We start from the raw sequence: 27994 nt of genomic DNA, 5'->3' as shown, positions 1-27994 counted from the left end.
CCAGCCTTATGGATTGCTTTTCTTTTGTATTAGTTTTTTTTGTGTAAGGGCAAAATGTTGATATCACAAATGACAGGAGCTAATGCATGAACCATCTATATGCTCTTTCATTTTATTTTTATTTTGCATTTGTATTTAATTAACACTGCATAGATGCCACACGAATCACTGTTCAAATCATAGACTTATGTTATGAATATTATTTCTGTAATGCTTTGTTACCTGTGCTGACATTCGTCTTTAACGTTCTGTGAAATCTTGTCACAAACAGGTATTTCGGTCACAGGTTATAACCGAGGACTTTCTCTACAGCTTTGGAACTTTGCTAGTAAGTGATTTTATGTGCTTTCCTCACTTTGGCAGGGACAGTTGAACTCTGTTTCCTTTTGATTTGAAGAATATTAAATATATTCTTCTCAGGATGAGATAAACGCCCCAGTACATGTCACCTGTCTAACCCAGGAAGAAGTGCAGTGCCGCCTAAAAAAAAAAAAACAAAATAGACAAATCACCTGGTCCAGATGGCATTTACCCCCGCGTTCTAAGGGAGTTAAGTAATGTAATAGACAGACCCCTATTTCTAATATTCAAGGACTCTATACAGGGTCTGTTCCCCAGGACTGGCGCATAGCAAATGTTGTGCCGATATTACAATGCATTGTCCCTGATTGAGGCTGCCTGGGCCTTAAAGTCCCATTGCGGGACTGTCCTGGGCAATCCGGGACATGTGGCACAAGGCCCCCCAGCTGGTCGATGCCCCTGGGCTGAAGCCCCGCTCATGCCTTAATCCGGCCCTGAACAAAACACAGGAGGGAAGTTTATTTAAAAGATGGAGAAATGCTTGAACAGGAGTTCGGAATCTAAAACTAGAGGGTCAGAGACATAGATGCGAGTAAGTTTTGCTTTACTGAGAGTATGGTAGATAAGTGGAATAGCCTCCCACCAGAAGCAGAAGGTTAACATAGTTATGGATTTAAAACATGCATAGCATAGGAATTAATCTATCCTGATTTTAAGACAAAATCAAAGACAGGGGAAAGCAGCAGACTGTACTGGCTGAATGGTTCTTATCTACCATCGTAATTCTGTTTCTAAGTAAGAATATGAATAGTGATAAAATTATTATATATTTCATTAGAAAGCTATATACTGTACCATCAGAGCAGTCATATTAACTTCTTGTCAGAATTTGTATGTTTACCTCCCTGTATGTTTATCTGCTCTGTTGGTTGTTCTGGAAGCCTTTGAAAGGAAGGTGAGAACAAGAGGTGAGTTCTGGACAGGTGAAGTAGTCCAAAACCGGTAAAGCAGATGTCTCAAACGTTTACTCTGACTAAAAATAAAATGAAACATCTAAACTGTAGTTAGTTTAAATACATTTAAAATCTGTGTGTCATTGTCTCTTAAATGTAATTTGTGAAAATGCCACTCAATTTGCTCAGAGAGTATTAATTAAAAGCGTTAGCGGAGAATTGAATAGATGACTGCCGTATCTTTGTGAAACATAAGGAAATGCCTCCATTTACAGTGATTTTCCTTCTGCGTGGTTTGTAACTGTTTGCCAAAGTGCTGATTAAGCTTAGTTTGACATTACAGCTAGATTTATTCACTGGCGACGTGGTTGCAAGCCTGAACCAGGCAGAGCGCTAGTTGGGCTGCCAGATGTTGCAAGGTAGTTTGAAATTACTGAGCTGCTTAAAACTGGATCAGGCCCGCCATGTAAATTTAGTTTTTCCTCGTGTCATCAAAATATGCATCGGAAAACAAAAGTGGTCGTGGTCTTGGTCATGAGACGAAAAGTCATGACTGTAGTAGCCTCGACTCCCGGGCCAGGCCCTGCTGGAACACACAACCTCCCAATAAAGACACAAGAACCATAGATTTTTTGGGTGTAAAAGGCCACAGCCGATTTTATTTAAATGCAGGACATTGCCACGCAGACCTAAAACCAAAAATAGGTGCGTTAACAGGACAATGACTAACACACAGAAAAACCATAAATAACATAAATTAACATAATTAAACATTTACCATTTAATGTAAACCATCCCACGCTTACCAGGTTATCCAGGAACCACACAGGGAAGGACATACCGAGATACCGAGATGCCCAAACCCAGACCATTAGAAGAAAACTGATTAGTTGTGTTTAAATTAGTTTCCTCGAGTAGGGAAAACCGCAAAATATGATGGTCTGAAGTTTCTGAACAAGATTTTTAGATTAACTAGAATAATGTAACCCGTATGCGAATACACAGAATACAAATATATTTATGGGTGTAATAATTACAAAGATAATGGTGATTGTTTTTGTTTGATTTGCAAATTTTGGTTTTATTAAGCATGCAGGGACATATCATACTGAAATCTGAATTTGAAGTATTTTAATCACAACTTCAAAAACAGATAATTAACAACCCCATGGGAAATTGTTTGCCGTATCCTGCATCTATATTATGTTATTATGTTAATAGTCATAATAAGCACTTGTTATGGCTTTTCATTTTTAATAGAAGGGTATATCCTTTTTCTTGGAGATATTCACATTTTGTTTTTGACTGAAATGGTGTCTGTTGCTATCTTTCATCATCTTTGTGTGTCTACACAACCATCTTTGTATGTGATCATGTCCTCTCTGTCTTTTTAAGACTCCACTCATTTTGTTTGTACTCCTGTCTCTCTTGCCATTGTTGAGTCTCTTTCCTTCCTGTTTTTTCCCACTTTTGAATCTGTCCCTGCCTTCAAAATGCAACTTACTCTTTCAAGAGAGGTTTAAGTGTCTGAAAGTTACAACGTTACTAAACTTACCCTGTCTCGTTGAGGATCCTTTCTTTCTTTGAATCAGGTTAGAGCCTTGAGCAGGGTTTGTGGAGAAAAAAAGAGCACCCAGAGCCTATGTTCTCCAGACAACCGTCTACCCCTACAGAAAAGAACCTGGAGCACATCTAAAATTAACCATAATACCTTCACTTTTGGTGGGCCTAGATAGATGGAACAATTACTTTATTTATTTTTTATATATATTTCTTATCTGAGAAAAACTTATACTGATTATACAAACAGAAAACCCTGTTTTCAGCTTTATTGAAGGCTTTGAAATCTGGGTAGACAGATTTATTTTTGACAGCAAATTCTGTGCAAAAAATGCTTCTGTCTTCGATGATATTATACAAGACCAGATTGAGGAGCTTGGTGCTATTGACGTTTATTGCTGACTGCTGGAGAATTGCATGTGTCACATGTTCTCCTCCAGCCTTGCATGCAGAAGAGGCACCTGCGGTACACCCTCTGCGACTATGTTTTGTGTCCTATATTTTCCATGGCCATTTGTTACTTCCATGTTTTCAAACAGGTTCGTTTGTATTTCTTTGTATCTCTGCGAGTCACTGCTTCCGCTGGAAGATTTCCTCTGTTTCCTGTACTGTGTTTGCATTGTAACAGAATGTCTGATCACTTAAAAAAAACAAACATCTCATGATGCCTTTGTTACGCTTGACTGTTGACGTGCTGAATTTAAATAGATTAAATATGTTGGGTTACATGTGGTGGCACACTTTATCTCTTGAAAATCCACGTGAATAAGGTGGCTGACTGTGGATAAAGTATTTGACTTCATTCTTTCTTGAGAAGTGGGCCAAAAAACTAACGGCACTTGTATGCTTCTGTGTGGCATAACAAGTGATGCAGGTAATTTTGCTGAAGTCATCTGATGAGCTTTGTCTGCCTTCTGCTCTGATTTCTAGTTCTCTTACAACATTTTTCAAGGGCTACCCCGTCCTCTGGAATGCGCTTCCCTGGTTCATCCAGCTTTAGGGACGCCTATAAACTTGCACGTTAACTCCCTTGCACCTACCTACCTTGAGCTCACCCTTCTATGTCCCTCTCATGCTTTTAGACAATCCTTATGTCCAACAATATTATTATTTGTGTGGATGGTCTACCCCTTAAAGTGGCATTGTACCACATGACTCCCCCCTCTTGACAGATGGATAAATTATATCACCCCAAAGTAAACACTCCAAACGTATTGTTGTAGTAATCTGTAAAAGCTAGAAAATTTTATATTAGACAACCTTTATGTGTGGATAATAATTTCAGATATTAATTTGATTCTAAAATTATTATAATATATGGTCTAGTTAGTTGTGTAAATGTCAAATGCATCACTTGTTCAGAAGCATACTTAACCCTCCGGGGTACAAATTATCTCATCAACTGACACTGGAATTAGCCTAATAAATTGGGCATTCTTTCTGGATACATTGGGAGACTTGTGTCTTTACAGTGAGAGTCATCTTGTCTTATGGTTCTGCCAGTTCTGGGTTATATCATGTGCCATTCCAACTGGCTCACCCACCTCAATGCCCAATGTTTGACCACATATTACTTAGCTAAATACAGCCCATAGCACCCATAGCCTAAGGAATTGTTTCTTGATTCTTGCGGTAATATGCCAAATGAAAGATCAAAAGTTTAGAAAGTCAGCCTAACTTCTTATAAGAAAATACATTTATACTGAGACACTGTCAACAATGACAGCAATCTATGTAATCTGCTGTGAATACTAGAGCATCGTTTCCATGGAGATTTCTGTTCCATATAACATGGACTCTCATTAAATCACCTTTACTTTTGGCCAACTCAGAAAAATATAACCATCAGATCTTTGCGAACCAGTGAAGCTAAAATAGTGACTAAGAAAAGGAAATTTAATCCTGTAAACCTGGAGATGTATTTATGGTTTGGTTTATTCATTTTGTATATTATGCCATGCTGAGAGCAAGGTCTTAGTATTTACATATCCGTGAACTCTTTTGGTGTGACCTGTAGTCTCCGGGTGAAGCCTTGCTTTTCCAGGTCTCCAGGTCCATTGATTCTTTCTCCAGGGAAGCAGCATGCAAAGCCACTTCTACCAGAAGAGGGAAAGCTCAGAGTATCCTTTCCTGGGAAGTTGTCTCATAATTAACTGTAGAAATCACATTAGAAATCAATTATACGATTTGAACTATGGATACACATTTAAAGCTATATTGAAGCCAGATAATGTAAATTAATTTTGAATGACTGACCTAGGTGAGTGAATGGGGAATAAATCTGTGTTTTCAAGCCTACTGTTAAGTTCCCTATCTGTCAGAGTAGCAGAATTAGATTATTAAATCAGTATCTGTATTCTCCCACTGATTCTCTAAAAAGATATCCTCTGGGTATTCTCACCCTCTTCTAAGAAGAACTTTACCAAGAGGAAAACTGTATGAACCAGAGAACACCAAACATGTCTAAAATAGTAATTACTAGCCAGAGACCACTAACAGATTCATATGGAATTGGAGTATGGCCTATCCCTAAATCCCAGTGGAGAGTTGTTATAATACCAAGTAGAAGCAAAAATAATATAATCAGAACATTATTTTCTCATTCACACCCTGGGGAACCTTTGGACAAGGATACCTATAAGAAAATGACTAAAGGTTTGATTCTCGCATCCACCTATACAGAACATTAGGTATTGTAGACTAGTGGAGCAAAATGTAGATTTTATAGTGTTATGCACAGCAAAGAAAAGTGTTTTTTTCTTTCTGGCAAAATACTGAAAAATTATATATCCTAGAAATAAATGCTTCAAACTGAGCTAGTTTTTGTTGCGATATGTTCTTATGTCACAAACAACTATTTTATTTAAAATCATAGAGGCTGTGTTGTCAAGATACATGCTGAAGAACATACATTAATTATAGAGAGCCTGGTGTAAATGAGAAAGGAAGATGGCAGGTTTCATAGGTCCCTGTTGGTAAAACTGACAGATTTTCATATTTCTAAAGATAACCAGGAGAGACATATCACAAAGGGGTAGTTAAGAAAACCCTTTTGTCATCTGTTGTGAAAGGGAAAGAAAACATTGTATTCTCTGATATTTGGGGAAGACTGTAATATGCAAAAAACAAGTATCATACAATTACTTATGTATAGTTTATTGAATAAGTAGTACCTATTAAATAACTTCTGCACATGTACTTTTGGGAATCTTCTAGCTATGTCACATAAGGATAGTTTCATTACTTTGTCTCTGAATGAGTGTATGAGGGCATGAGTGTATCATGGTGTTATAAAGCCTGGAAAGTCACTTAAAATCATTAGATAATGGGTTTATAAATGAAAACGTGTAAATGCAATACATTGTCATTCTCTAAATGCCTTACTCAATTATATAAATAGTTGCCAATGGGTTAAAATTCACTTGAGTCTTGATTAAAACCCTACCCTCAAGCCGTCACGCTTCTAGTCACACCCCGTGTAAAACAAATGTGTTCCTTTTTTGAACATTTCAGATGTTGGGAGGTATGTAGCTCCCCGCATGTGGCCTATGGTTTTAGTACAAATGTGTGCTGTACCATCTATATAAGGGTAATGGATTTATACTGTAGGACTAATTCAAATTTATGTTTTCGATACAAAATATCTTCATTAAAACAAAAAAAAAACCATGTAAGGCTATCGTGAATGCAAGTGATAGGCAAATTCTCCTATTTTGTTGACGTAAGCAAGCAGTAATGGATTGCATCAAACAAAATACAGTATGGTGTCTCCGTAAATTGTGGAGAAGTTTTCTTTCCTAGGCATTGAAAGTACTGAATATTTCAATTTTTTTTCTTTTTTCCGCAGGACCAAATTAAATGTGTGGACGCTGGTGAGACTAATTTGGAAGGAGCAGTGGGTAAGTGCATCTCGGGGCAATGCGCAACATGAAAGAATTTCTAGAACAAAGGTTAATTGAGTCACCGAGAGTCCTACAACATCACAATGGCTTTTTTTGTGACCAGGTCAAGCTGCATCAGATGAACTGATCAGGACAGCTCTATCAGCGTTTGAAGCAGTAACACAGCATCCAGTCTTGTTGACACTTCACCACTCCCCAGTAAGTCTTGGCAGCACATGAAACAATACTAGCAATACGTTGGCCAAATCCCCATGAGGCTTCCAAGTAATCAGTAGCTTTTGGGGTCATGCTTACAACTACTTAGCTAACTGACAGTTAGTAGTTTTAAAGGACCCACACTGTTTCTTCATTGTAGCTTATTCTGAAAGTTTTATACTCCCATTCTGACTTGGTAATTTTAAAATTCAAAATACATGACTTGTGTTGATATTGTTTTATATCTTTCATTAGGAAAGAAACCACAAATGGTTCAAAGTTTGTTATTTTATTTATTTTATCATTATGTATTAACTGTTATAGTAGGGGTGGCAGAACTTGTTTAATGTAAGAGCCATGTAAGATAGACTTCAAATGTTTCAGTTGCTGCAAGACATGCACCTTTTTCTTAGAAAAATATATACAATTAATAAATATGTGTACATAATAGTATTCATAAAGTTTATAAACTACATATATGAGTAAATAATAGACTTGTGCAAATGGACCAAAAACGGTTTGGATAAATTTTTTGTTTCGTTTTTGGTCTATTCGTTTTCGGACTACATATTCCATTTCCTCCCCATTCGTTTAGGATGAAAACTTTTTGAAGACTTTTTACATTCACAAATGAGATCTGTTGCCATGCTCTTTAACGCTCTTTCACATACTTGCCAACTGCCCCAGAGAATCGACAGTTCCAGGTGTAGGGCCGGTTGGGGAGATCACGGATCTTCCTCTAACCGGCCTAAAATTAAGGGAGCATAAGGTCTGTTTCTTCAGACCTCTGCTTTAGTGCTATAAATACAATGTATACGTGTGTTTATAGGCAATGTATATGTGTGTATACGGACACGTGTTTTTATATGTATGTGTGGATATGGGCAGGCATTTGTAAGGGCATTGTATATGTGTGTGTATGGGCAATGTATGTGGCAATGATAGTGGCAGAGTGTCATATAGGTGGGTATAAGGCATATCTGGGGGGGCAGAGTGGCATATCGGAGGGTATAATGCATATATGGGCAGCAGAGTGGCATATAGGGGGTATAAGGCATATCTGGGGGCAGATTTGCATAACTGGGGGCAGGTTGGCAAATAAAAGAAAATAAAAACAAGAAATGCATTTTTCTCAATCATAGTTTTTATTAATATGAAAAAATAGTTCACATTTTTGGGGGTGGTCCTTATAATCAGTGTCAAATACCGTAATTTCAAATTTCAAAATACATTGTTATTTAGAAGTGTATATGTGTGTGTCAGTGTTTAGTGTTCAATTTGGTTGTTTGTTGGTGTATGCTGTTAGAATGTGTTTTTTAGTGTATCGTGTGGTGTGTAGGTGTTAGAGAAGTGTGTGGGGGTGTCAATATACAGTATTAGACTGGGTGGAGGGTCCACAAATAGTTTTTCCGTGTTAGACTGAGTGAGTGTGTTTGCATATAATGTTTGAGTGTCTGAGCCAGGGAAGTGGTACGGGGCAGAGCAATTATTTCCTGTTCCAGGATGTGATGCACCCTGTGTACCTGGCTCAGTTGCCTCTGCATAAAGAATAATTTCTCTGCGCTCTACTCTGTACAGCTTCTTCACTTCCTACTAGGCTTTAAATATGTAAAGAATGGGGGGTGCAAGAGAATGTTTTTGCCACTAAATAGAAGACCACTAAATCAAAGTTGAAACCAGGAGTATATGAGGTTGACCGGGCCACATAACGTTGAGTAACCCACAGTTGCGGGCGGGAGCGGGCGGTCAGGCACTGTACCTGCGGGTCCCGGTAAGGCTAGGTTTCCACTTGGGTTTTTGTCCGGCGTTTTTTTCTTGATGAAAAACGCCAGGAAAACTGCCAAGAAAACTGCCGCTGCATTTACCTGCGTTTTGGCGTTTTTTCTGCAGTTTTTTCTGGCGTTTTAGCCTTTCTGTGGAAATTGCTTTTTTTGACCTTAGGCAGTTTTTCCAGCCTTTACAAGTTAGAAGTTTCACCCAGCTAAAAGGGATTAGGATAAATGGCAAGTATCTGCCCTCTCCTGATGTCATTTACTTGGTAGACCCTTTTGTCTCTTTTCTGTGGTTTGTAAGGCATGCTTTATTTCGAATGTCTGCTCCTCTGGGAAGATTGGCCCCAAATGATGGTGCAAATTGTTTGCTGTTGCTTTTGGCACGCAGGATCCGGTCGCGTATGTTTGTTTGTAATGGCATGTTTGTTCCAAATGGTGTAAAATTCAATATGAACCAGTCCAGGACTTTGTTTTGTGTGAAACTGTTTGTTTTCAGCCTATTTCTCGTAGGACACACAGATACTGGGTCCATCCTCTGCATTGTAACTGTGGAAAAAACGCCATAAAAAACGCCAAGGCAATAAACCCACATGGCTTTTTCATGGCGTTTTTTCTCTCCCATAGACTTCTATTGGAGAAAAAAAGCCAAGATTTCTTGCAAAAAACGCCAGAGTGTCAACATGCTGCAGTTTTGAAAAACTGCCACAGAGCCCAAAAAAGCAGAAAAACGCCAAAGAGGACTGAAAAAACGCCAAACAGAAAAACGCCAAGTGGATATTAGCGATTTCCTATTGAATTACAGCTAACATCTGGCTGCATGCGTTTTTCACAAAAAAACGCCAGGTGGCGCTATTGGCGTTTTTATAGGCGTTTTTAGCTAAAAAAAACCCATGTGGAAACCTAGCCTAATACCGCGCAGTCCCGCAAGGCTGTCTTCTCGCTGCTCCATAACAGTGTCTCCTATCTTGCTCCGCCCAGGAACAAGGCGGAGTCACGTGATGTGATGTCACTTCCTTGTTCCTGTGCGGCGCAAGAGAAGAGACGCTGTGAGGGAACAACTTGCGGGACTGCGCGGGAAATCAGGTAAGGAGGCGGGCGTGATTGGCCACAAATGTGGCGGGAGCGGAACACCCACATTGCGGAAGCAGGATTAAAAACAGCGGAGCGGGATTAAAAAAGCAGTCCCGCGCAGGAGCTTGGCGTGTCAGGCGCCTTAGATGGTGCATTCAGTACCGTGTAGCAGTGTCTGCAGTTCATATGTGTATGTAAGTTGATGTTGCTGCTGCTGCTGCATGGCTGTTATTTTATTTAATCAAACTGCTTATGTTTAACTTCTTTTATATAGAGACATTTTATTGTAATATTTAGTGTATGATCTAGAGATATGCTGGGATTTAACTCTCTGTTAATGTCCCTCATTAATTTCCAAGTTATTTGGAAATAAAAAAAAAAAAAAAAAAACAGGATAGACTCCACGCCAACAATTATGGAAATGCTGGGCAGCTAGAAGCTTTGGCAAAAATGTGCTTTTATTTTGGGCACTTACAGGTGCCCTTGTCCTGCGGAAAGAAACAATGTCTTACATGTTTCATTCCCTTAGGCGGTAAATCATAGGCTGACACCGATGATCACACAATGCCAAAGAGTAAGTAGACCTCCTAAACTGACATGGAAATAATCAATATTATAAGTCAAAAGCAGTACATATATCTACAAGGGGAGAAAAAAATATAAGAAATATGCATCACCGTAATTGAATAAACTATTTATATTTAATTAAAATCTATTGTATATATTCTGAAACATGTATATATCCAAGTACCGTAAAGTAATCCTTGGTGAATTATGCAAAATACATGAGACAGGCATTATAAACTGGAAATACTCATCAAATGTATCACATTTATACCTTGATATATTTTAACAAATTCGATAAGTGTAACTAATGATTTTATGTGTGTAAAATATCACAGTTGGAAGGCCTGCATGTTAGAAAAATATATATGCTCCTGGATTTGTTATACCACGCTGAAGGCTTACACAGCTAGGACATATTTGTCCAGTGATTTGTTCAACCTGTTTGATACAAAATAGATAAATAAATCACTTGCCCAATAGCAATCGCATCTCCATTAAGAAAAATGTCCCTAGTTTATATCCAATCATTAGATTTTGGCTTATAAAATGCTTATTTTTAGAGATGATACAGCTAAATAAATCATGGAAACCATGGGTCTGAAACTAATTGCTGACCATATATTCAAACAGCTGCACAAACCCCAAACCAAACAAGAGGCTGTGCATTAGCCCAGGTATATGTATCTTCAATAATCATGCGTCATTGCACAAAGAAAGGAAATATATATAATGAATAGCAGTCCTAAAGGATAAGTGGTTTCCCGATGTCCTAGCGCCATAAGATTATGTCCTAGTATCTTTTTATGAGACAAATTTATAGTAGACAGTATGTATCGATCTATGATAGTATAGAGATGGTAAAATTCTTATGATTCCCATAAGTCCATGATGCATACCAATAAATCTTGTAATATTGGGAAAACCATAATTTTAAAACATGAAAAGTATTTGAGATGCAATCCACTCAAATTCAATGATATGCACAGCAATGTTATAGCATGAAAATGAAATCCTATAGAGCTATACATAACCAGTTGAGCACACACACACCCTTGTGTCTCCCAAGTGTCTTTTGCTTGTTACCACAACTCGCACAATGGGAAACCACATATCCTTGAGGTCTGCTATTTATTATATATACAAATTTGAATGTCTTAAGGACACAGGGCTTATTGAAGATACATCTTCCTGGGCTAATGCACAGCTTCTTGTTTGGTTTGGAGTTTGCACGGTTGTTTGAGTATACGGTCCGCAGTTACCGTATTTATCGGCGTATAACACGCACTTTTTTAACTAAAATATGTAGCTGAAAACCTACCTGCGTGTTATACGCCGATAAATCCTAGAGCCAGTGGCGGAACTACCGGGGTCGCAACTGCGACCGGGCCCTGGAGTTCTGCCAGTCAGGGGGGGCCCAAGGGGTGCCGAGCGGTTGCTGAAGACGACCGCTCGGCAACTCTCGGGCCCCCCTGACTGACAGAAATCCAGGACTCCTCTGCTGGCGGCCGCCACCGCCTGCCGCCGCCGCCTGCCTCAGCCGCCTGCCTCAGCCGCCGCCGCCTGCCTCAGCAGCAGCAGCAGCAGCCGCCGCCTGCCTCAGCCTCAGCGCTTCAACTCCTGTGTTGGAAGCGTGAGGCGTTTGTCTCGGGTGCCGGCGCTCAGCAGTGAAGCGCCGGCACCCGAGACAAACGCCTCACGCTTCCAACACAGGAGTTGAAGGTAAGTGACCGGGGTGAGGTTAGGGAGAGAGAGGGGAGATCCTGAGAAGGGGGGTTAGGGGGTGTGTGTGTGTGTGTGTGTGTGTGTGTATGTGTGTGTGTGTGTGTGTATGTGTGTGTGGTTTCCCAGATAGCAGTGATTCTGATGAAGTTTTTTTTGTTCAGTTTTTTTGTTCAAAAATGGGGGTGCGTGTTATACACCAGTGCGTGTTATACGCCGATAAATACGGTAGTTTAACACCTTTTGTTTCCGTGGTTTATTTAGCTTTATCAGCTAATAAAAAAACAAAACAAAAGCATTTTATATGCAAACAGACAAATATAATGATTGAATATGAACTAGGGATATTTTTACTTAATGGAGATGCGATTGCTATTGGGCAAGTGATTTAGTTATTCATTTTATCCATTTTGTATGTACATATTAACGGACAAGCATGCCCTAGGTGTTTATGACATCAGCATGTATAACAAATCCAGGACCATGTATATTTTTTCTGAAATGCAGTCTTTCTAACACGCATATGAGCATGTGTTATACACTTATACAATTTGTTAAAATATATCAAGGTATGAATATGATACATTTGAGTATTTTCTGCTTTCATGTATTTTGCATAATTAGCCAAGTATTACATTAGAGTACTTTGATATATATACATGTTCCATTACGGTGATGCATATTTCTGATATATTTTTCTCCCCTTGTGGATATATGTACCATCTTTTGGCTTAAAATATTGATTATTTCCATGTGATTTTTCTAGCATTTTTGTGTCACTTTATTTAATTGCAAGCACATGTCACTTTAGGAGGTCTATTTATTCTTTGGCATTATGTGATCACCTGTGTCAGCATATGATTAAGCGCCTAAGGCTGTGAAACATGTAAGGCATTGTTTCTTTCCACCAGGACAAGGGCACCTGTAAGTGCTTAAACACTGCTATTGACCATTGGGAGCACTGGTGACTACAGCTTGCAATCTAAAGTCCAAGAGGGGTTGCAATCCAAAGCAAGGTGGGGGCTGTTTTCTTCTTGTTCGGATATGCCCTCCATGTCCACTTTACTCCCTCCCACGTTGATTTTATATGATTTATTTATTGTCCATTTATATTATTTATTGTCAAACTATATATATTTATATATATCATAAGGTAAGGTATACATTTTGTTTTCTTTCTTATCAGAAAGTATTTAATGGTTTTTCATTTGCTCATATAGGCATTAGAGATGTGGGTGTGTGCGAATGTGTATATGTATATTAACATTATATAAGATATATATTTAACGTGAATGTATATATATATAATATATAATATGCGTGTAAAACAAGATAGCTGACCTAGGAAAATCAATTTAGTTTAATATAAGAGTTGGTGGCACATTATAGCCTTCTGAGCACTGGCAGGTGCCAAAAGGCTTCCTGGCAATGGCAAGTCCTGCGGTTGCATTGAAGTCAGTTTGTGAACTTGGTGATATAATCTGCACCATATGAACTAGGTGGAGCTAAATTATGTGGGTTGGGTGGAGTGGGCGGTGCTTTGGGGCCGTGGGTGTGGTAAATGTTCAAGTATATATTTGACATCTGTACAGCAAAGTATCCTTGTTTTGTTTTTTTTTTTGTTTAATCTCAAATGCTGGGTACTATGCTGTCACAATCTCGTGCGCAGCACAGAAACAGGGACATGGAAGTAGTCGTCAGAGAAGGTAGGGAGACATTCCAAAAGTAGGTTAATGTGTTGGTGAGAGTGAAAGCACCAACTCTATTTTAACGAAAACGTCTTCGTCTTTGCTTGCTTTTTTTGCCCCCGCCTTCGTTTTCAGGGGTTCTTATGATATTTTGTTAGAATTGCAATCCATATGAGTCTGAATGCACAAGTCTAATAAATACTATAAACTATATTCAATAATCACTATGTACACATATACATACAAACTATATTCAAAGGCTATTTACTGATAGTAGAGGTCTTGTGAGTTTCCATCTTGGTTATATTGTCAAACCTGTACGAATAAGCTCTTTTAGTTCTTGATGTGTAAGGATTGCACGATACTTGAACTTATTTGGAGACTACAGTGACTCACAGCTGTATGTTGTGCTAAAAATTGAAATGCATCGTACACTGGTTTTCTTAAGTTCAGGATATTTTATTTCTGGAACTTGATTCCACATCTCAATTACAGACTGGGATTTATGGATCATCTTTAGATCCAGATCCTCCTGTAATTCTGTTAGTTCAATTTCCACAGCAGATGATTCTGTAATCAGAGGCTTGAGAATTGGAGAACCAGTATTGATTGCATCAACCATGGATTTACAAGAAAGGCAAAAGAGGCTCAAACCTTTCTATGAAACTATTATGTACTCCTTGTAATTTAGCTTTTTATTTTTCCAGTTGTGTTTTTTATCTCAATATTGGGGAATTAGTTTACTTTCCTTTTGTGAAAGTAACTTAGGTTTAAGGACAATATATCTGGTTTTAAAGTAGTATAATTTAATTCTAAAAGCTGAAAATTGTGTGAGTAAGATGAGAACAAATATGTTTGTTCTGTTGGACTGCCAAGTTGAGATTTTGTAGATGATTTATCAGCAAGGAACATTAGATCTTGCATTCATTCATTATTTTTCAATTGAGCATTGAATATTCTTTTCTTTAAGAAAAGCAACAATAGGCTCCAAGAGATCTACAAACCTACTTAAGACAATTCTGGTTTGACAGCCACCCCACATCGCAGTAGAAAGAGACATAACTGGGTTTATCTTCAAGCCCCAATTCTTCACTAAAAAATTCAATGAATCTTCCCCTTTAAATGTTTGAATTTGTAAATTTCAAGAACAGATTTAATTGCATCTTCATACTTGAAGAATCTTGCAGCTAGGTGTTTGCAATGAATAATGCAATGAAAATGGTGAAACTCTGGAAAACTGGAATCACTTTTTCCATTAAATTCAATGAATCCTACATTTTTCCTCACCGTTGCCGGTGTGCCATGTGTTGCAACACTGAAGAGTTTATCCAGTGGTTTATCCATCTTGTTAAAGCTTTTTCAACTGCATATTTAATGTCAGTGCCCTGAGTTGTTTCTTTTAGTGCCATTATGTCCAACATCTCTTCTTTCACAGTTACATCAGAGGAATCAGAGGCTGTGGGTTGTCTGTAGATTTGTCAGGAGCTAAGCTGAATGAAAGCAAAGTCTTTATATCATTTTACACTTTGGGTGCAACATCAGCACTGATCTGGGAGATACGCCTTTCTGTAGTGTTGCTAGTCGCTGAAGTTCTTTATCATTTGGATCTAACACTGCAACAACTTCAGCTATATTCTTAATAAATTTGCCATCAGAATATGGGCGTTTAGCACATGCAATATTCCATGATATAACAAAACTGGCTTCAGTCGTTGGATTGGCCTTCTTGCCAAACATTGTCACCAGTGTCTGCTGGATAGATAATTTTAACAAAGTTAACTTGTAAATTTGACTTATGGTGGATTGTCAGACAAAAAGTGTTTGTGATTTGCATCATAGAGGTATTTCAAGTTACTGGCTTTGTGATGACTGAATGATACTTTGCAGATTACACACACATTTACCTCCTCCTAAATCGTGTTAAAATACACAGTAATATTAAAAAATAGCTATCTATTTTATATGTATTTACGTTCTTTAAATTCATATGACCCCTGTCTCAGTATTAGTTTTACACTGTTATTCTAGAAACAATGTGGTTGAAGTAATATATATAAACTACTACTGCTTATTTTGCACTAAAAATACACTAGTGCACCTATAATTTAATTTGTTGTGCATATTGATTATCTTTTACGATCTTCATATTAAGCTTCTTAATAAATTACTGGCTGATGGCCTGTTGGCTAAGTATTGCCTTCTCATAGCCATTGGCAGACCCTATAAACATATAATTAAAAATCAGTAAGCTGTAAGCACACAAAAATCAAAATTTCTCAAAAGAATGATTATTTTCTAAACCCCAGGCAAACTGAAAGAACAAAGTTAATGCAAAGTACTGGTTAGTATGTGTTATTGGGTTTGCATTGTTATGGTTAGTGCATTACCAAGCGCTTGGCACGTTGAAACTTCGTATCCTAGGAAAAAGAACATGCACTCATGCAAGAACCCTCTGACTTTTCTATTACGTTTGATCTCTAAATTAGCAAACTAAGTGTTTATGCACAAACATAGATCCTGCTAATTATTTAACATCCAGGATGTATTTCTGATGGATATGGCTGCCCTATTTCAGCAACATACCCATAAAAAAGCGTTCTTTAAGGTACCAAGGACATATTTAATTGGAGTCTAGCAAAGAATTGTGAATTCATGAATAGAGATGACTAATACCTGACAGAAAACAATGGCTTCTGAGAATTTAAGAAAGTAATGTTCTCAATGTTGCTGATCAATACAAAAAATGCTAATAGAAGAAACCTCTTCCTGGCCAGAAGCATTTATTTGTGCAAGGTCCCAGAGGCCAAGACACATTGAAAGGTTAGTATGTCCCGTGGGGCATTCTCTGGGTTTACTTTAAATGCTAGGAGAAGTCCAAATTCCTTCCCTGCAAGAATTCAGAAAGGGAAATTGATTCTAAAGTTAAGAAATTAATTGGTAATCAACCTACGGCATACTAAAGGGGGAATGTGTGTGTAGAATATATATATATATATATATATATATATATATATATATATATATATATATATATGTATATGTATATATATATATATATATATATATGTGTATGTGTGTGTGTGTGTATCTACGTTCACATATATACAGTTGTGTGAAAAAGTCTTTGAAATCTATAGTTTTACGTATCGAGTCATTAAAACAATAATCTGTTTTTAACAGGTCTAAAAATTAGGTAAATACAACCTTAGATGAACAGCACATGACATATTACACTGTGTCATGATTTACTCAACAAAAATAAAGCCAAAATGGAGAAGCCATGTGTGAAAAACAAAGTACACCTTATGATTCAATAGCTTGTAGAACCACCTTTAGCAGAAATAACGAAAACTAATTGTTTTCTGTATGACTTAAGTCTCTCACATCGTTGTGGAGGAACTTTGGCCCACTCTTCTTTACAGCGTTGCTTTAGTTCATTGAGGTTTGCAGGCATTTGTTTATGCACAGCTCTTTTAAGGTCCCGCCACAGCATTTCAATCGAGTTGAGGTCTGGACTTCGGCTAGGCCATTGCAACACCTTGATTCTTTTCCTTTTCAGCCATTGATATCTACAATTATATTTCCACGTACTGTGTCTCATCTGGAGTAGCCATCTCTCTGTCTGTGGTACTCTGCACCTAAATAATTTATTATAGTTATGTGTGAATTAAAGCGTTTTTGTGGTCAGTTGGCTAAAATAAAAATAAAAACAATATACAGCATTACTTCAAGGAAGCTAGTACATCCATACTGAGTGAATATGTATATAAACTAGACTCTCAAGTTACCCCCCCCAGCGTTCTGAACTATTACATAAAGCACACCCTCAAGATAAAATACAGTACCTTAGATGTTCCTTGCAGTGCCTTATATTAGGAGGACAAGGACACTTACCCCACTTGGATTGATAATGTTATATACTAGTCCACTTATACCAGTGTTCAAACATTTTTCCCATGACCCAGTGCAGTTATACCACATACACTCACAACCCTCTTTGTGGGTGGGTAATTTTTGGCTAACATTTGTAAGACAATCATAGGTGATCAGAGAGACTAGAGGTCTTTGTATTTAAGTATAGCGAAGGTACAGTGAGCATTTCGTGGCCTACACTAAAGCCTGACCCCAAGTTTGATAAACTGTTTATTTCACTAGATTATATGCACTTTCCATACTGACTTCACTACTCAGAGGAAGGAACGTGTTTGCAGTAGAACTGTTATGTGATATAGTAATGCCCAGGGCTTGATTTTCTTACTTAAAGTCCCATTATTTGAGCATAAGATCCAGTGCTGTACATAGTAACATGGGTTAGTAGTTCATTACTTAGTTATGTATCTACACATTCAAATGATATATGTAATTAGAGGCTTTGCCTACAAAGCCCTATAGTTTGTGGTATATCTGTTCTATTTCTGCTCCTGCCATAATTCATTCCAGATCCCTTTCTCATTCGATTTTAGGTTGTGGACTACATCCTCCCACCTTTAGCTTCCTTGGTATCCAGCCAGAATGGTAAGCTCACCCACATCAAGTACTCATTTCTCCAGTCTGAACATTCTGTTTCAATTAACTTGCAGCTTGGTAACATACTTGGCACTTTATGTCTACTAGTGGAATGGAGGCTCTTCAGTTTGCGGCTTCTTGCTGAAACCACATCACTGCTTGTGAACCACGAAGCTATGGCCAAGGGGAGAGAGAAAGTCCTTACATCAAATAGCACATTCTTGTGCTTGGTCAAAAATGCTTTGCTTCCACAGTAAGTTGAAAGTTCTCTACTGATCTCATTTGAGAAGTGGTTCAGGAGAAGGGGTAGGAAAAGTACGACTCTCAGATTAATTACGTAGATTTCTTTTCTATCGCTTCGGAATACCTAGAAACTTAATTTCATTTTGGAAACTTTTTAATGCAGAGACAAATGATGTGACATGTCATGTCCAAGCTCTCTGCAAAAAGAATGGCCGCTGTAAGTAGTGGTGGGCGGTTAGGGCACTGCTTTGGGTCAGACCTAGGCAAACACCCAGCCGTGATACATCTCTAAGCTAACACATCTATTGAGCCTGTCCTCTGTATCTGTGTAACTACAATCTTTAGTGCTTGTGGCTTCACTAACTGGTTTCCAGAAAAATAAATTACCTGTCAGGATTCTAGAAGGGCAAATGTACAATTTAGACGTTACCATTTTCTAACCTTATGTATAGCAATAAACAGTGCATTATTATTCATCAGTTTGTCTGTTTTTATCACAATTCTTTCTTTATTTTTAGAATAATTTGGATCTTAAAGGTCATTTCTATTTATTTTAATAACGTTGTGTATTGCTTCTGTAAAATTACATCTGTATTTCTTTCCTAGACGTCTATTACCTTGAAATCTTACTGAACATTCCTATGTTTAGTTAGAAACTTTTAGCTTTATGTAAAATATTTACTAATCTCCATATTATAATGCATGTACACTTTTAATAAATTGTACTTTCTGTGAAGGCTCTTGAAATTGGTTTTGCTTTGAATTACTGTAACCTGCTGCATCTTAACCCACGTATAATGAAACATATATATTTGTTCCTTTCAGAATTGGGCTCGGTATCTGTAGAAGCTTCTAAGAGTATCAGCATATTTCCTCTGTACCGCAAATACTTTGTGGAAATACAAAAGATTGAATGAAATAATTTAACAAAAAGGCCAGGTTAAAATATAGTACAGCACACCAACAAAATTTCTTAATGCATATTTGTAGCAATATGTAATATAGTTTTTTTTTTTGTATGTTTTCTTTATAATCATATACCTTGGTGATTGGTTGAAAACCAAGTTCCATGCACGGGTTTTAAAAGTAGCCATAGTAGCGGTAAAAATGTAATTTATTCTCAAGCTGCAATTTGTAAAACGCTTACATAACATACACCAAGACTCATACTAACACAGATACACTTGCACTAAAACACAGACATCCCCACACAACCAGACACATACTATTGGTAGATGACCGCAGTTTGTGGCTGCTTCCACATACGGTTCTTCTCCCTGAGCTACAGACCAAGTGAGTTCCTGATATCAGGACAGTACCATCTGTAAGATGTTGCAGCTTAACTATCATTTTCAGTCTATGCCTGCTCTAAAGTAGATATTCTTGTCTACATTGGGAATTGTTGGGATGCTGATGTCTGAGTAGCCTTGGCTCTGCTTAATGATATTTGCTTGATGTCAGTTCTCTCTTTCTTAGCTGTCGGCCTGCTAATGAAGGTTTTTGTTGAACAAAAGGATGTTTAACTGTGTAGGGGATGCAGTTGTAGTTCCAAGTTCGTGACAGTCCTGACAGATGGTTTGGAGGCTGCTGGTGTCTTATGCCGCAGATCTGGGGCTGAAGCCACCCTGTGTATATCTTTGTGCAGTGGTGCTTTGATCAGAAAATGGGGATCTCAGATATTGCTCTTTGACTAGTAAAATAAAGTTCTCCTGTTGCGCCCAAATATAGTTGGTCAGCAGAGCAATTTGTTGTAGAAGCAGGGTTAGAACATAGTTTGTCCCTGCAGACTGGGTTAGGGACGATTTCAGGCTCAGAACCATGTGTGGGCAGGCCAGTTCAGATGCGCGTGGTTGGAAACCGCTCTCCGCTACAGCTAGGCTGGCAGCAGTCTTGTAAGGCATAAACTAAGAACGGTCCAAGATCAAAAGCCAGAATGCAAATATCAGATTCACACAGACCAAGGCCAGGAAAACAATACTCTGCCAAGGGAGGCTGGGGGCAACACTAGTTATAAAGGCTCTGATAAGTAACGAGCAACAGGTATGTCAAGAACATGATACAAACTGTACTGGGACATGAGGAGACAAGAACCCTAGTGATTACTGAGCCACCTGGCAGCAACACTGGTAGCTGAAAACTCTACCGTGCTCAGGGTTGCCGGTTCAAGTCCTGTGCTCCCTGACACAAAGCTACTCCCAAATTAAAGAACAGAACAAAATCACTAGGTAGGTTAGGGTTCCTTAAAAACATGCCCCTTCCCGATGATCCCTGCATCTCAAAATCTTTTTTGGTATTATTAATGAATTCCATCTGCCCTCTAGTTCATCTGCGTAGAAAGCGTATGACCACGTTATCAGTTGTGGACAAAATCTGTAGCAAGGTCCCCAGCATCTAAAATTCTGCTGTTTGTGCTTAACATTATGTGGTTTTATATTGACCTCTATTGTTGAATACCTTCTTGGCTGCTAAAATTGTTCTGCTATAAACCACATAAATTACCTTTCCTCTGATTTTATTATACATTTTAGAATAAGTTGCTGTAATAAACTGGACATTCCCGTGGGTTCCCTATTGTTTAAAGTTATAACATTCACTATAGTGTTTTGTTTCTTATTATTTCCCATAAGGCATACTTGGCAGCTGCCTGGGACATTATGTAAGGGAGTGGTTATGTTCTGCCCTGTTCTATAGTTATTACAAATAATCTGTCTCTGACATAATACCAGTTGCATTATTAGTCTGTATTTTGCCCATGAGCGCATGGATCCAGCCAGGACTGTAAAATAACTTCTCCTCTTAATGGGTACAACATTGCAATTAAATTAAAATGTTTTTTTTCTGTGCTTTTCTTTTGTGCTCAAGATATGACCAAATTCTACTGGAAGCAGATCCCGTCCCAGTGTACGCCCTAAAACTCTTGGTGCCTCTGACCGAATACAGTCCAGGTTTTGTCAGGTAAATACACAAGTGCCCACGGTGAGCCTGCATTTGAATTTGTCAGTGTAATGCTATTATTCATTTCACATTAGCAGTCTATTTATGTTGCTTTTAATATACTTTTTTTGTCATCTGAATGGGCAACAATTGTTGGGATACAGTCCAGGTTTGACCCAGAGTCTCTGGTTTCCTAAGTATCTAGGGCAGTTGCTTCATTCTTTTAGCAGGGAGCAGCTTTTGGTCACACTTCTCACCACCTACTCCCTGCCCTTATCCCTCCAGCTCCACACACCACTAAATGTTGTCTAGCCATTACATGTGGCTAACCCTGCTCCATGACAAAGCAACTCACCCAGCAGAGACCTAGGAAGCCTACTCTGGGATGTTCCCAGTATGGCTAAAAGCCTGATCAAGCTTACTGTTATGTTAGAGAACTTCATACCAGAACTTACATTATACCATATTTTCCATCTTCTTACTTTAACAAAACATACATGACATGGTTAAAGTATACTGTGCCATTTCTAATCATGAGGGTTTGGGAATAACCACTGGAGAAATAGTTGGTATCCATTTCCGTAACTTGTCCTCCCATTCAACAACCCATACGGTTACAACGCATACTCTTAATAATCTTTGTCTGTACGCTTACAGACAACTCCTAGTTCTGTACAGGTGGTAATCTAGCTGTCATTTTCAACTGTCTATTGTCAGCATTGTTTACTATAACAATGGAATGGTGTGTTTCTTAGGCCAATGCGAACAGTCTCACAATGAACATAGTGTTTTATGAGGAATTACTTTGTCAGCCAGACTGCCTGTGTTTGATTTTTTAGGGATGATGAGAGGAGATGCTTAGAGGTTTACAGGGAGGACACACAAGAATTTAAACTACAATTTTTTGTAGACATCTCATAAATACTTTTACTTCAGTTTCTACTAGCATATATATATATATATATATATATATATATATATATATATATATATATAAATATATATATATATATATATATATATATGCCAGTCATTAAAATGACATACCAAAAAATCCCCACATTGCTTTATTTTTTTTCTCTCCCGCCCCAAATGCTGTCTAAACACACACTACAACTAAACCAGGTGGTCTTCACCTAACCACCCACGTAGCACCAGGGATGGGTAACACATTGACTAGAACGCTAACCTGTCATATTATCTTCCTGCCTCCCACCCTGCCTGCCTCCATCACGCCAAGCCTTTCTTCACACATTTTCCTCCACGCAATGCTCTGCCTCCATCCCAATAAATGCAATGTCTGCTACAATAGTAAGTCCACTCTCCTCTTGCAAGTGATCAAAAGCCTCACACAGTGTGATGATGACTCACAGTCCCCACTGAGCTTGGCATTTAACCGTAGACACTGGCACACACTCTGGAGACTTCACCGACCCTGCCTGCCGCCATCAAAACACTGAGTGGGATACTATCCACTAATGGTGTAGCATGTGCGCTATTCTTGGCTGTTCACTTAATGCAGTGCTCCTCAACCCACTCCTCAAGGCACATCTAACAGTCCAGTATTTAGGTATTACTCAGGTGTGTCTAAGCTGTTGCAAAATTAACAAAAACACCTTAAACACCTTAGACACACCTGAGCAATACCTAGATCTTGGACTGTTCGATGCGCGTTGAGCAGAGGGTTGAGGAGCACTGACTTACATGCCAACAATTCCCACAACGACATGGCTTTTGAATCTATACAATTATGGAGCTGGACAAGTGGCAGAGCAGAGCTTCTCGCTCGTGGTTTTCCATCGCTGTAAAATATAATACGCCTTTAATTTGGTGTTCTTTACATAGTAAGAAATGTGTTTCTAACAAAACAAATTATTGCTGCGGTTGGTATAAAAATAAAATGTAGCGCAATATATACTTTGAAAAGAAGTGAGTCATTAAAAAAAGTGAAAAAAGGCAAACAGATGATGTTATTAATCACTATAAACTATACACCCCTATTAATCATTAATGTTATCTTTAACAACAGCAGCTCTGTTTGCTAATTTAAGACTTAAAGGTCTGTTTTAAAACGCAGCAGATTAAGGTTACTCAGCGCTTGCAGGAGTTAATCATGGGAATGACTAATTAATTATGAAACAACCAACCAGAGTAAATGATGGAGGTAATTAAGCCCCTCTAGCTTTCATAATAATAACAAGACAGTTAATATTTGAGAGATTTACATTGCTCTTTCTAATCAATTTTGTAGAAAGTTTAGGGGCATATATTTCAGCGTATTCTTCTTCGCATTTGCTCGTTGTTATGTGTGTATAATATACAATCAAGTCCCTTGAGTGCTCCATTTTTTTTGTTTTTCTTGAGTATATATTTATATAATTATATATATGGGAACATACATAGGTCTACAGTTTGGATTCTGTTTTACCTATCGTTTATCTATATCTATCTATATATATATATATATATATATTTATATATATATATAATTTTGTTTGATTTGTATTTTTTATGTTTTGACATAACATTTTATTGAAACTTGGAGGGTTAAACCTACTTATGTAATGGGAAACCCCACCACCCTGCTCAGTTGTTTTTTATCATTATTATAAATAACACGCGATTCGCGTAGACAACTTACGCTGCAGCCGGAAGGAGGTGTGGCTAGCAGCGGGGGTTGTCTGCGTCCATCGCGCAGACCTTCCCCGGCTGTCAGAGATCAGAGTTCCCCGCACCGGTGCCGGTGCCGCATCAACACGCTGCCGCGGCTGCATGACAGGGGAGTCAGAAGCACCGGTAAGTTTGGGGGGGGTGTTAAATGGGGGGCATAAGGCATTTCTGGAGGCAGAGTGTTCTATGAAATGCCTTGTAACTCCCTTAATCCCACTCTGCCTCCAGAAATGCCTTTTTAACGCTCTATACGCCACTATGCCTCCTGAAATGCCTTAAATCTCCCTATATGCCACTCTGCCCCATAATATGCCTTTTAACCCCCTTAATGCCAGAGTGGCATATAGGGGTATAAGGCATTTCTGGAGGCAGAGTGGCACATAGGGGCTCAAAAGGCATATCATGGGGCGCAGTGGCATATAGGGTTAAAAGGCATATCATGGGGCACAGTGGCATATAGGGGGTATAAGGCATTTCTGGGGCAGATGTGCATAACTGGGGGGCAGGTTGGAAAATAGAAGGAAATAAAACCAAAATATTTTTCTCAATCATAGCTTTTATTAAAAAAATAGTTTAGATGAATTAACATTTACTGGTAAAACTTTTTTCCTATAGGGTCGTCTTATATTAAGGCTTTTTCTTTTTTTCCTAAATTAATATTCAGATTTGGGGGGTCGTCTTATAATCGAGCAAATACGGTATGTTATAGGAGCATAGAACTTGGCCACAGATAAGACAAAGTTGGCTCATCAAAACATCAAAACTGAATTGTTTCTTTACAATGTTACTTATAAATGTAACTTCTACCCCTTCTGCTGAAAGGCTCTTCCCCTTATTTGCCATCCTTTCAGCAGTGTAATAAGTTATTTTTGTAGCCTAAATGTATGCGTTTGCATTAGTATATACAGATATCCACTTTACTGCGCCTCCCAATTAAATAAAATGGATAGAGGTGCCAGACTCTTGTCCTTACGCATCATAATCTATATTTTGTAGAATCTGTCTATTGAAAGTCAGACCAAGCACTTACCATGGCGTTTCACAAAACAGTGGGCTGGATATTACTAAATAAATATTGCCTTGGGCTGGTTTATGAGGCTAAAACAATCTTTTCATAATCTTTCATGCTAGGTAATTAAGATAAAACATTTTAACTATGCTGCATTACATTAATGTTTGCGTAAATACATGCACTTCAGGTAATAAGCTAAATCTTAATTCTGGCAGACGCAATTATTATTGCTACATGGTCAAAGAATAAGTCAATTATTTTGTGTTCCTTTCTTGCAGAGTACTTGAAGAAAACAAGCTTGTTCCAGTGCTGTTTCAAGTGATTTTGGTAAGGGCATACTGTTTTTTGATCTTCTGAAAAAGTTATGCAGAATAACATGGGGTGAAACAAGGTACGCTGTCATTCAAAAGTTTGGGGTCACATAGAAATGTCCTTGTTTTTAAAGAAAAGCAAATTTAGTACATTAAAACAGGTGCCCTTTTCCAGCACCCATAACTTTTGTGTTCCAATAGCATGTTGTCCTAGCTAATAGGCCTTTTGAAAACCAAATTTTTGTAATTATGTTACACAGCTAGAAATTTCCTTGCTTTCCATGAAAACAGCTAAGTGACTCCAAACGTTTGAACCGTAGTGTATATGCTGTATATGAGTGGAAAACAAGCAACAAGGGTGTCCAAGGAGGGTATGGTCATGTGGACTATTATAGAGGTTTCCAGCCTATTAATTGTATGGTTGCATTGGTTCTTAAGATGAGTGGACGCAGGTGGACATTTAGCCACTTGTCGTTAAATATTGCTACAAAGAACATTCACCACCTGGAACTGGATCTGGTGTTCAGCAGTTCCCAGATTACACTGTAAAAGCAAATACAATCCAGCACTTCTGTCACTTTATTCTTTTCTCAGAAGGCATAGTCACATAAAAAAACACTTTTTTCTATGTCAGCAACCTGTGAGTGCCTACTTGTGTATCACATGACAATTACGAATTCCCAGCAAATGTTGTGTATTCTTGAGATGGCTTTGGACATTCATCAGTACTACAAATAATGCCTGCACTTAGTTACAAAAATGTTAAAATCAGAAAGTAGTTGGAACAGCGCATTTTTGACATGAGATCATATTTGCTCATGTTCACACCAGCCAACCTTTTCCACTTATGCTCATGATTCAGTAAGAGGCTTTTATCTTACTGCCAAAATGGGCATACCTACTAATTAAATCATCACAAACACAGTAGATGATAAAGCTTAACGTTCAGTATCCATCAAAGCTCCCAAATCTACCATAAAAGTTCACAAAGAAAGGAGTGGCCCTCGTCCTTCAGCCTTCTAACTGGTGATCACAAGCAGTGCATTAAATCTAAAACTTTATTTCTCTATTTTGGCTGGACCATGATGGCCGATACAGGGACTTCGTTCCACATTGCGCTTAATAACAGACCAAACAAATTCAATTTTATAGATACAGCAGCATCTTTTTTTTTTTTTTTTATCACACAACAACAGCTGTAAACTATTTTATGTAATTTATGTGTCATTGTCTTGACATTGTATTTACCATTGTCGTAATACTTTTTAAATATTCGTTTAGTAGTTTTCCAGTTTGGATTGGAACTGTAAAATAATTTTATGGACCCTCTTAAATTTTGATTTAAAGTTTTAAATCATCAAATGTCACAGTGCGTTCTTAGCATTTAGGGTGTAACACTGGAGATTTAGACATTGCTTTATTTAAGTGTTATTACCATACCTGGGAACTCTCCGGTTCAAGACCCGAATCCTCCGGGTCGCGTGAGTGGGGTCTTGACACCTCCCGCTCCCTGCTCATTTTGCCTTTAAATGGGGGGAGTTTCCACTGACATTAGCGGGAACACCCCCGACGTCAGTGGGAACACCCCCGACGTCAGTGGGCAGTCCTGGTCGCGTCCCGCAATGAAAGGTTCTGGGTAGCCAGAGCGAAGAAGTTCCAATGTATGGTTATTCCTAAACCAGAATTATACCTTTTGTGTTAGCTTCCTTAATTATTACATGTTCCTATATCGCTCTTACATCATTATGATTCTATATATGAAATCTCCCAGTGCTTACACTGGAGAGATCTCGCAGTACACTGGTGGCGCTCAGAGGTTATGTCTGTAACCATGTGAACTATCTTCACACCTGAACTGACATGAACACACCTGAATTCAGCGCGTACCCAGCGAATACCAAAAAACGCCTATCTAAAGCATAACTATTGGGGATTCTGTCACACTGTATGGCCATATATTGCTTAGCCAGCCACTATGTCAAAGTACCCCAAGTTTGGCGAGTCCTATCTATTTTTTCATGGCTATATTGATTAAAAAGGAACTGAATCAGTGGGGCTGTTCTGCATTTTAACCCAAAAGAGACATTTCCCCTTCATCATGATAATACTTGGTGATTGCTATAGTTATAGGTCACTGCAACCTTAAGTAAACTTTAAGGAGCTAATATAATATTTCCCTTGTAAAGTTAATGTACATCTCGTAATTCATGGGACAGGAAAATGATTTAAAGGGACATTCTAGCCATAATATACAATTTAATGGCCTGTTAATGCCCCCCAGCCTTTTCCTGTGCAGGAGATGTGTAAGACAGTCAGCTCCAGCGCTTGCACAAAGTAATCCCTTTGATTTCAGTGGGGTGCTTTCCTGCCACTGATTGGCTGTTTGAAGCAACCGATCAGTGGTGAAAACAGTCAGGACATAGAGTGGGTAAGAAGCTACAGAGTATTTTCGTATGCATTCATTGTTGTGAGCTTCCTGGTACACTGTCCATTTATGACAAAATATCCCAGTGCTGTCATAATAGACAGTGAACATACAGTACATTGTGTAGTCTTTACCATCTAGAAGTGTTGTGTGAAACATTAGCAGT

General features: G+C 38.3%; 1 protein-coding gene across 1 annotated transcript in view; it reads left to right on the top strand.

The window, feature by feature from the left end:
• The window catches only part of ULK4 (unc-51 like kinase 4), a 252824-nt gene that overhangs the window by 89779 nt on the left and 135051 nt on the right, over window positions 1-27994 (top strand). The window contains exons 25-31 of the mRNA XM_053468376.1: window positions 272-328; window positions 6661-6712; window positions 6819-6913; window positions 18191-18242; window positions 18342-18486; window positions 21339-21431; window positions 25371-25419. Of these exons, the coding sequence (XP_053324351.1) occupies window positions 272-328; window positions 6661-6712; window positions 6819-6913; window positions 18191-18242; window positions 18342-18486; window positions 21339-21431; window positions 25371-25419 (543 nt within the window). The remainder of the gene's footprint in view (window positions 1-271; window positions 329-6660; window positions 6713-6818; window positions 6914-18190; window positions 18243-18341; window positions 18487-21338; window positions 21432-25370; window positions 25420-27994) is intronic.

The sequence above is a fragment of the Spea bombifrons genome, chromosome 5, assembly GCF_027358695.1.
Source record: "Spea bombifrons isolate aSpeBom1 chromosome 5, aSpeBom1.2.pri, whole genome shotgun sequence".
NCBI lineage: Eukaryota > Metazoa > Chordata > Amphibia > Anura > Pelobatidae > Spea > Spea bombifrons.
This window is presented reverse-complemented; position numbering and strand designations above follow the sequence as displayed.